The sequence below is a fragment of the Arachis stenosperma genome, chromosome 10 (assembly GCF_014773155.1).
Source record: "Arachis stenosperma cultivar V10309 chromosome 10, arast.V10309.gnm1.PFL2, whole genome shotgun sequence".
Lineage (NCBI taxonomy): Eukaryota > Viridiplantae > Streptophyta > Magnoliopsida > Fabales > Fabaceae > Arachis > Arachis stenosperma.
Genome location: NC_080386.1, coordinates 29,698,005 through 29,708,943, shown reverse-complemented (window position 1 = coordinate 29,708,943; position 10,939 = coordinate 29,698,005). Strand labels below are relative to the sequence as shown.

Genomic DNA, 10,939 nt, shown 5'->3' with positions numbered 1-10,939 from the left:
CCACCCTGCCGTCTAAGTTGTAATCTTCCTCACCCGTATTGGAAAATGGGTTCTTCTCTAGTAATTCGTTATTATAATGCTTTCGACCACAGAGAAAATATTTATGAGACTTTCTTTTTGCTACTTGTTTAAGAAAATAAAGTGATGAATTTTAGACAAGTATCAAATACAAAGACAATTGAACACCAAAATAATGTATATCAAATAAATGTAATTAAATATAGGTGTCTACTTTAATATGTCCTGTCTACTTTAATATTTGTAATTTAGTTGAGTCTTCAGCATTTTGATGATCGATTTTAACCTTGCGGCGAAATGTTCTTCAGGTGCTTTCCAAATCTCATACACGTAGTTAAAAACATCGCTTCCATTGACGAGAGCATTCATCATGCTGTTCCCACATTTCAAATTCTTCAGACACTTTTCTAATCACTTGATCTTCAACTAAATTGAACTTTCTTGGAATATATATATATATAGAGAGAGAGAGATATTTGTGAATTGATGTATGAATTCTATTATTTTACTTGGAGTTTCTAACAGATTAAACTGATTGCTAACTGTAAAGCCACTCTAACTAACTAATAACTAATTAGGTGCTAACTGATAACTAACTTAATACAAGCTATATCTTAATATGTCCAACATATAAATCCAACCGCTTAATTGTCATTATAAAAAATTTTACACGATGATCCAATCAAATTCATATATTCAAATAATTATTCAAGCAGTTAATTCATAAGTTTAAAATAGTTACTTTTAATAACATAATAATATGCTATTAATATCTAGGTAAAACTCTTATAAACTTCTCCCGAGAGTATATTAAAATTAAATCTATATAGTATTAATACAAAAGTCAACAAAGTACATAGATACATACATCATTAACACAGTTTTAAAGTTATACATAGCAGTAGTTCTCATTTCTTGGTGTACAGAAAAGAAATTAACAAAAAATTGTACAATAAGATTGAATAATGAGGAGCTAAAGTTACGTGTGATTTTTTTCTCACTTGTTGAAGGTAGCAATGAAACTGATGGGTCCTTTTCCTGTTGTGGCAGCTTGAATTGCAAAGATGAGAAAGACAACCATGGCCAAACGAGAGTGCTTGATTTCAGCAAGTTGAAGCCTTGCCTTCTCTTCAGGGTCATTTGCCAATCCAAGTGGGTCAAAGAACTTGCCTCCAGGGTATAGCCTTTTCTCTGGGTCAAGCTCTGCATTTCTTTGGAACTCAATGTATCCAATCACTAACACTTCAATCCATATCAGTGTTGTTAGTGAGAATGGAAGTGGTAATCCCAAGTATGATGATCCTTCCACTAGCTCTACCTGATTATAATAAGAGAAAATTGCATTTCGGAATTGAAAACATAAGATTGTGAGCTTGAATAATCTTCAATATTCTGTTAGGTTAACTCATATATATATATATATATATATATATATATATATATATATATATATATATATAAGGTTAGTACTTACATACAATTGTTTTCTTATGAATTGATAGCTGAAAATTGCTAAATAATTTAATATGTTTAACTAAATTATTATCTAACGATCTTCAACTATCAATTTTATATAAAGACAACTGTCCATAAATTTCTATTTTTATATAAACATAATCGGTAAGTATCTTGAAACCGAAAATAAAGAGGAATTTATATTTGTTTTACTATTTTATTACGTCTTTGATGTATAGAAATTCAAAATTTTGTCTGTTTGTCTATTTGTACACATAGATTTGTATTTCACAATATTTATGTTCCTTTGTTTTGGCAAATACTTCTATTATCTTAGCATAATAAGCAAACATAAAACTTTCTAACATTAGGATGGAATAAAATCATGAGATGTGTCTGTACTCTTGTATTCCATCTAATATTAAAACACTTTTCCAAATTCAAGGATAAAATAATTTGATAAAAAAAAAAATTTGAATTAGATGGAATATTATTTTGTCTATGAAAATAATGCAAAAATCATGAGACCTACTTTTGAGTGTCATCTTTTGCTAATCTCATGCTTAATTAATGCAATAATCCATTCCACTGGAAATTAAAAGCTTCCTTGAACTAAACTTCTAGCACAATAGCACTTGTGTAGGGCTAAAATAATGCAGGGTATTACTATTTTGTTCGTGTATGAAAAATTGGATCCAATCAAACATGTTCAAACAAATCAAATAATAATGAAAACTTTTGTCTTCATCGTTTTTAGCCAGGCAAGTCATCATCGTCATAGCAATTAGTACCCCATAACCACACCAATGCTTTACTGGATAACAATAAGACACACTCCACAAAACTCTGTGTCAAAGGTATATTACACTAATACAGACACAATGGGACCATGTTATGCTTGTCAATAACAATAGTGATAAACTAATAATAATAATAATAATTAAAAATCAACTTGTACATGTTAATCGTATTGTCCTGTCACGAACTTTCAGCACTCTTTCCACACTCAGGTTGTTTCCGATTCTTATGTCATTGATAAAATTAAAAACACTAATTAAAAAGCTTTAAAAGGACAAAAAGCATGTGTAACAAAAGATACATAGAAAGATTAACCACCAAGTGTTCGATTAATTGCCCCAACGAAAATAGGTTAGAGAACTGTAAAACAAATGAATCTAATTATACAAGATTATAATATCATCAAAATTAGATTTATATTTATTAAATAAAAATTTATACATAGTTATTTTTAAATAAAATAATAATTAAAAATTATTAAATAATAATTTAATCAAACATATTAAATTATCTCTTCTTAACTATCAACTTTCGTCTAAAAATTTTTACTATTTTTGACCCAACTAATGCAGATTTATTCTTAAAAAAAAGAGTGAGAAAACAAAAATGATTACCTTCCCAGCATCTTGCCACGCAACACCGGTCAAAGCTTCAACGGCCAAAGCACCAAGAGCACCAAGCATGGCCCACCTTCCATGAATAAGTTCACACTCACGGAACCTCTGAATTCCAAAAACCTCCGAGTACGGCTGAAATGGCGTCGGTTTCACGTCTGAGGTCTCAATCCTTGTTCCGATGATTTGTCCATACTCGTTCTTCGCCAGGTTTTGGTCCAGCGAGTCCAAATCGAACTGAAGGTACTCTGCGGGTTTCGCGAACCCAAAGGGATCAAATCCGCGGTCTCCGATCATTGATCCATCGAGCCATTCTGGTGGCTGTGCGCCCGGGAACCACACGAGACGGTCACCGGAGGAGAATGGCTTCGCCGCCTTTGCCGGCTTCGCAGGCTCCTTCTTCTTCTGTGGTGGAGATGGTGGTGCCTTCTTGGTGCCGAGGTTGAAGAGGGCGTGGAACCTTCCAGAAGATGGGGTTGAGGTTGTGAGGCGTGTGCCGAAGAAGTATGACGTGGCGGCGGCGCCGGCGGTGGCCATTATTAATTGGTGGTGTTAAGGTGTCTATGTCTCTCTGAATCAATGGACAAAGTGGGAATAGAAGGATATATAACTGTATATTTATATTTTTTAATTTATATATAATGTGTTATTATTATTATTATATGATATTTTTTTCACAAGTTTGTGATGGAAGTGTGGAGACGAGTGTGTGTGAGGAGAAGAAGAAGTGGCTTATCTCTCTGCCTTATCTTCCATGGGTGTGCTTGGATGACTGGTTGATGGCTGCTTCACATTTATTTTGTGGACCTCAGAGGAAAAACTACTCTTCATTTGAGGCCTTTTTATTATTTACATTTTGACATTTGTCTTTTTTCAATTTATTTTTCCCTTTATTTTGGAAGCTTTGTAAAAGTAAACAAAAAAGTTGTGTAGAGATAAATATGTTTGGTTATGAGACTCGTCTATTAAAATTTGGGGAAATTTTGCATGTAGGACCGTTGAGAGTACTTGATGAAAAGAAAGGATTAAGAAGACTATATTTGTCATTAACTAATTAAAGAGAAGGATCATACAATATTTTCAAGTAGACAATAATGATTTATCTTCTTCGTTATAAATTATTTATCCTTAGTGCCGTATTTCTAATTTGAGATCACTATATCGTGTCATTCCTTTTTAAATTGATGATTTTGGAAATTCTTTGTCTATCCGATAAATTTGTAAATAATTTAGAGGGCTTTTTTTCATTATCTAATCACCTTTAATACTAATACTATGGGTTTAATTTTGGAAATTATAATCCACCCATTTGGAAGAAAGAAAGAAATTTTTGTGACATTTAAAATTTTATGTTATATTTTCTAAAATTTTATTGAAAAAACAAGAATATAGTATTTTGAAGTTTTTCCATAACGAAAATATTGTTGTCTACTCATAAATTTAATATTTGTTGTATTCTCTTTAATGATCATATATATTTAATTTATCGGTTTTGATTACTTAAGAAAAATCTTTTTAGTGGTCCTTAACACTAATTTTTAGTGATTCTTAAGTTTTTCTATTTAATATGGCCAAATCACATCAAAATAACCCACACTCATTATACATTACATACCACCACTCACAGAACTGTCATGTTACACATTCATGTAATTTTTTATTTAAGTTCATGCAAACTGGTTCAACACTAAAAAAAATCCAATTCCATTAAATGAGCGTGTATTTATGCACCCAAACCCCCAAAACATTTAACATTCATTCGCACCTTCATTATGAAACAACGTTCCTTTTTCAACCTCAAAATCGCATTGAAAAAGTTCAAATTTCTCTCAAAATCTCTCAAACCTCGATCGTGTTCTTTGCAAAAACTGCTCCTACTCCAAAATCGCGTTAAGCTTTCGAAAGGAAGAAGAAAAAACAAACAAAAACAAGAACAGAGACTCTGCAAAGTATGAGAAAAACTGTCGTTATTATGTTCATTTAATTTCTCTCAAAACTCGCGTTTCTCCTAGTTCGATTTAAGGTTTAGTGGATTGATTTGCTTTGTTTAGTAGATTGGCTTATTCTAAATCCATTTTAATTGCGTAACTAGGGCATATGAATAGAAAATGTGTTGTTATTTTCTTTCTGTGATATATTGATCGGTTCATTGGTGTTGATCATTTTGATTCACTTGATTGTTAGTATGTTCAGTTGAGTCATTGTGCATGCAGAAATATTTTTCTTGATGATTAAATGTTTATCACGTTTTATTCAGCACATGAATGTTGTTCGGTTCAGTGGAGTTGCTCTTTTTGATTCACTTGATTGTTAGTGTGTTCATTTGAGTCCTTGTGCATGCAGAAATATTTTTCTTGATGATTGAATGTTTATCGCGTTTTATTCAATACGTGAATGTTGTTCGATTCAGTAGAGTTGCTCATTTTGATTCACTTGGTTGTTAGTGTGTTCAGTTGAGTCCTTGTGCATGTAGAAATATTTTTCTTGATGATTGAATATTTGTCACGTTTTATTCAGCACATGAATGTTGTTCGGTTCAGTGGAATTGCTCATTTTAATTCACTTGATTGTTAGTGTGTTCAGCTGAGTCCTTGTGCATGCAAAAATATTTTTCTTGATGAATGAATGTTTATCACGTTTTATTCAGCACCTGAATATTTTTCGGTTCAGTGGAGTTGCTCATTTTGATTTGCTTGATTAAAATGTGCCTACTTGTGCTTGTCAGTGTATTGAGTGAATTATTGACCAAATTTTTTTGTCCTTACAGCAAAAATAAAGAAGACAATGGTAACAAAGAAGAAGAAGTCGCGCTATAACGTAAGCATATATACAAAATGAAAGACCAAGTGATTCGAGAATCTGAAGCAATAAGACTCCTGAAGCCATCTGCTACCCTCTCCAGCCCTTATTGTAAATTCACATCTGAAGATTTAGATAGTAAATTGGATATACTTTGTTTGACTGGTTGTAATTAACACTATTTTGTTTAACTTGTTTAAAAAATCAAACACTGCTTCTTTCAATGTATATATGTGAATATTAATGTAAATATTATTAGAAATCTAATGTTAATGTATATATCTTATTTAAGATGGATTAGTTCTTGTCTTGTCGGTCTGAGATGTTAATGTATATATTTGTTGGAACTATCTGGCTGCTATTTTGTTATAGGTTCACAGTGAATGGAAATCAAGGTATTTATCAAACATTAATAGCCCTAAAAATCCAAATGAACCGAAATTAATACACTGGATGGACCGAAAAAGTGCATGTATCACTATTAAAAAAATGTTTCCATCAGTATTTAGTTTCAAAACAGCTTTCTGCATAATGAACTGAACACGTTATTAAGGTGAATCAACTGTATAGTACTAAATGAACGGAACATTATCCATTGTATAAAATCAAATTCAAAACAGCTTTCTGCAATAATAAACCGAATAAGTTACTGAGGTGAATCAACTGTATAATACTAAATGAACAAAACATTATCCATTATATAAAATCAAATTCAAAACAGTTTTCTGCATAATGAACCGAAGACGTTATTAAGTTGAATTAGTTGTATATTACTAAATGAACAAAACATTATCCCTTATATAAAATCAAATTCAAAACACCTATGGCTACAATTTAGAGATTATCAATTCAATTCAATTCAGAACACCTGCGTATATTCAATTCAATTCAATTTAGCAATTGCATTCCATTCAATTCGATTCAAAAAATAATCTAAAAGAGTGCTTGGGTGGACTTTGAGAGAAATAAATTTATGAATCTAATACAAAAGACTGGGCCTTTAATATTTCATCAGGAGATGTTAAAGAATTTTACTTATTGGGAAGCTTGGAAACAGTGGCGGAGCTTAGTTCAGACAAGGGGTGGCCATGGTCCCCCCAAACTTTTATTAAAAAAATTAGTAATACTTTTTCAAAAAATAAAAAATAGTTCAGTTGGCTCAAATATTTTATTATGACTTAAAATACCAAAGTTTAATCTTCATCTCTTGCTTTTATTGTACAATAATTTTTAGTTTTAAACATTCAAAACATATTGGATTTGAACTGAATTGACTGTATTTGCATTTCGCAGCTCTCTATTCAATAAGCAACACTCCCTCTACGTTTGAGTTCAAATATAAAAAATTAGGTATTTTTTATTTATGTAATTTAATATTATTTTATATTTTACTGTTTATTTAATTTAATTTTTTATATGATAATTAGAATATTCAATAAGTATTGATATTATTGTATTTGTCATTTTAATTTCTTTTTTACATATTTTACCGGATATATATTCAAATTTCTATATAAAATAGTCATAAAAAATCAAAGAGTTGATGATGTATTTTTTAAGAAGAAGGCTAATATTCAAGAAGGAAAACATATAACTTTTACAATATCAACACCTGTAGATAGTTCTTCTACTTTAATGAATCACGAAAAAAGTAAGATACAACCTTCAAAAGTTTAAAAAGTTACATCTGATGAGTTTGATCTTAATTCTTTAGAACGATACCCTGGAAAATGGCTTCCAATTTGGCAATATTACCCAAATCAGAGAAATGTTAGACGAGCTTATCTTAAATGAGATCTATATCAAAAGTATCTTGAAAATTATCTTCTGTCTGGCCCCCCCAAAATTTCGTTTCAAGCTCCGCCACTGCTTGGAAAGGAATAACAATACAACAAAATTCAATGAGAATAATGTGGCACAACTCATAAAAACTAATTACTTTGACGCGCTTGCTCCTTGCGTGCATATAACAGAGATTATTTGCAATAAACTAGTGGATCACTTGGAATGGAGACTTGGGAAAAAAGATATATATTTGCAATAAACAGCTTTCTGCATAATGAACTGAACACGTCATTATGGTGAAATAATTATATAGTACTAAATGAATGGAACATTATCCATTATATAAAATCAAATTCAAATAGCTTTCTGCATAATGAACCAAACACGTCATTATGGTGAAACAAATATATAATACTAAATGAATGGAACATTATCCATTATATAAAATCAAATTCAAACAGCTTTTTACATAATTAACCGAACACATTATCATGGTGAAACAATTGTATAGTACTAAATGAACAAAACATTATCTATTATATACAATCAAATTCAAATAGCTTTTGCAGAATGAATCGAACACATTATTATGGTGAAACAATTGTATAGTACAAAATGAACAAAACATTATCCATTATATAAATTCAAAACACATGTGTCTACAATTGAGATATTATCAATTCGATTCAATTCGATTAAAAAAAATCAAAACCATGTCCGCTTGATTTGTTTCAGAAGAATAATCCAAAACGCTCTCACAACTGATTTAAAGTTGAATCATTCATTATTTTGATAGAATATTAAAATCTGAAAACAAAGAAGATGAATCCACAAAATCGAAGAAGAAACGAAGAAGAATAGGAAGAAGAAGGATGAGCAGCAGAAAAGAACAACAAGCAGAAGAAAAAAAAGAAGAAGAACGACGAGTAGTACAGATTGTAGATCCAAATATTACAATACAAATCGTTAACATTGAAGAAAAGAGTAGGAAGAAGAATATTTACGTTGAAGAAGAGGTTCATCTATTACGTTGATAGGAGGGAGAGAGGGGCACACATATATTTCACGTAACTTGGGGGAGGGAGAGGCGCGTTAACGAAAAACTGTTTGAATGACTTGGATATGTATTTTATATGAATGTGGAGCATTATTGCTCTTAAAAAAAGCATTGAAATCAATGATAAGAGAACAACAAAAAGAACAAACCTCCATCATTGTGGCAAGACTTAAAACATGTAGCCCTTTATATGTTTAGATCAGTTCCAAGTGTTGCCTCATATAGGCCTAAGAAACCATTTTGTCTCTATCTTGTTTTCTTCAAACTTTCCACCATGCAATGATGGGACGCGACTAGGTGCTCTATAGATAAATAGAGTTTTTAAACTCTATGAGTAAAAGAAAGAGTAAAGTTTGCATTTAAAATTTTTAAAGCTCTTAATATGAAGAGAGAAAAAAAATTTATTGGTTTTTGTTTTTTTTTGGGCTAAATTCAGTAGTGTTTTAATATTAGGTAAGGTTCTAAAAATCGAATCGAACCAACCGGTTCAACCAGGTTAATCGAGAACCGGTTATCTAGCCAGTTCAATTGACTTCCAAAATTTCTTTGCAAAAAATTGATTAAAAAATCGTTGAAGTGGTGGATCGGACAAACCGTGCGGATTTTTTGAAGTTCCAGTTTTGAAAATAGCCCAAAACGGTATCGTTTTTTACGCAAAAAAAAAAAAATAAAAACATAAAAAAAAAAAAACAAAACCCACGACCCACTAACCTAACCCACCCCCAAATCATTCAGCACTCAGTTGTCACCACGCCTCCCTCAACCCTACTTTTCTTTTCCTCCAACGAGCAGAGGGACTCTACCATCCACACCACAATCAATGCCGGCAGTGAGCCACTGACCACCAGCGGTTGCCACCCACGCAGTTTGAAGCGTCTAGCATCATCGTCGTCTGGTCTTCGGAAGAACACACACGACACACCCCACTGCACAGCTGTCAGCAGTGTCGTCGTCTTCAACTCTAAACATTGAAGCTTCTGGTGTCGGCGTCGTCAGCTTCTGTCAACATCGTAGTTAGGCATCTGTTCTGCCGCTGTGAACCGCAGTGAGTTCTTGGGTTTTTCAATTAATTTTTTCTATTTGGTTTTAATTAACTGTATGAATTGCTGGTTGTTGCAATGAGGAATTTAGTTCAGATTTAAGTTCAGTTAATTTTTTTATTTTGTTGATTATATGAATTGATGGCTTCATGCAGTGTTCTTATTCTGCTTTTCAATTTTTTTTTTATTTTGTAATTATATGAATTAATCATTATGTAACTCTGAATTTTACTGAATATAAATTTAATATAAGTTCAATTTTAGAATTCTGGATTTTGAATTTTGCTATATAAATTCAAAATTCTGCCCTATTGAATTTTGCTGAATATAATTTTTTATTTTGAATGCGGTATGAATTGATATAATCCTCTGGATTCTAAATTGTTATCATTTTGAACTTTGCTATAATGGTTGGATGTAATTTGTAATTTGGATTTCTAGATTTTGAAATTTGATTCGCTTCTGAAGCCATGACAAATCATCGCGCAATTCAATCAATCATGGCATTCACGGACATGTTCCTGCATTGAAGTATTTTTTCTGATGTTAATCTCTCTGTATGTTGTGTCTCTCTATATGTTGTGTTCTCTTTGGCTACATAAAGTCACCCTTGGTATGGTAGAAATTTATAAAATTAGGTCATTGTTGAGAATGTAGTTTAGAGGATTTTTTATTTTTATTGGTACCATTTTTTTTAAATAATGGAGAGATCATGTCTTAATTATTATGAATGTATTATCTCTATTAGTGTTTTTACTGAGCATGTTAATGTATCCAGTGTTAGTGTTTTTAAGAAAACTATTAATGTCTAATTTTGAGGTATAACACCTTTTAGTCTCATGTTGAGGTATAACTCCAAAATTATTTTCATATTAAAAATTTTAGATTTAGAAATTATTAAATTTAAATATTGAAAATTATATATTAAATTTTTAATAATTTTATTTATATTTAATTAAACCGGTTAAACTTCGACTGAATTCCAGTCGAACCACTAAACCAATAAACCCGTTGCTTCACCGGTTCATTCATCAGTCCGGTTTTTACAATCTTGATATTAGGTTATTAAAATTTATTTTACGTTTTTTTCTCAAATTCATTTTAAGTTAGAATTAATTTTTTTATTTAAAATTGTAGTGAGTTAAAATTAAAAACTGTAGCAATAAAAAAATAATTTTATAATTCTTTATTTAAATTTGTTTGGATTAAAATTTTTTGTTTTATTATTTTTATTTTGAGCTATTTTATTTTGAAATTGATATTGAACTATTATAATAAAAACAAAAATAAAAGGTAAAATAACTAATAAAATAAGAATTTTTTACAGTTAATTTTAAAAGATTGAAATATAATTTAAAATTAAAATTATTTTA

At 30.7% G+C, this 10,939-nt stretch overlaps 1 protein-coding gene across 1 annotated transcript; it reads right to left on the bottom strand.

Moving 5' to 3' along the window:
* Positions 1-826: 826 nt before the first annotated feature.
* Positions 827-3,630, bottom strand: LOC130955646 (chlorophyll a-b binding protein CP29.3, chloroplastic-like). Its single transcript, XM_057882563.1, has 2 exons — positions 2,886-3,630; positions 827-1,336 (listed from the first exon to the last, which is right to left on the bottom strand). Exons 1-2 carry the CDS (start codon positions 3,420-3,422, stop codon positions 1,016-1,018), a joined length of 858 nt encoding a protein of 285 aa, XP_057738546.1. The 5' UTR covers positions 3,423-3,630; the 3' UTR covers positions 827-1,015.
* Positions 3,631-10,939: the final 7,309 nt, after the last annotated feature.

What these genes read in the sequence shown, in the direction of transcription:
- LOC130955646 (XM_057882563.1), bottom strand. Translation starts at nt 3,422, where the DNA reads ATGGCCACCGCCGGCGCCGCCGCCACGTCATACTTCTTCGGCACACGC. An exon ending in CGTGGCAAGATGCTGGGAAG is followed by an intron (nt 1,337 to 2,885) that starts GTAATCATTTTT and finishes TATTATAATCAG; the next exon opens with GTAGAGCTAGTGGAAGGATC.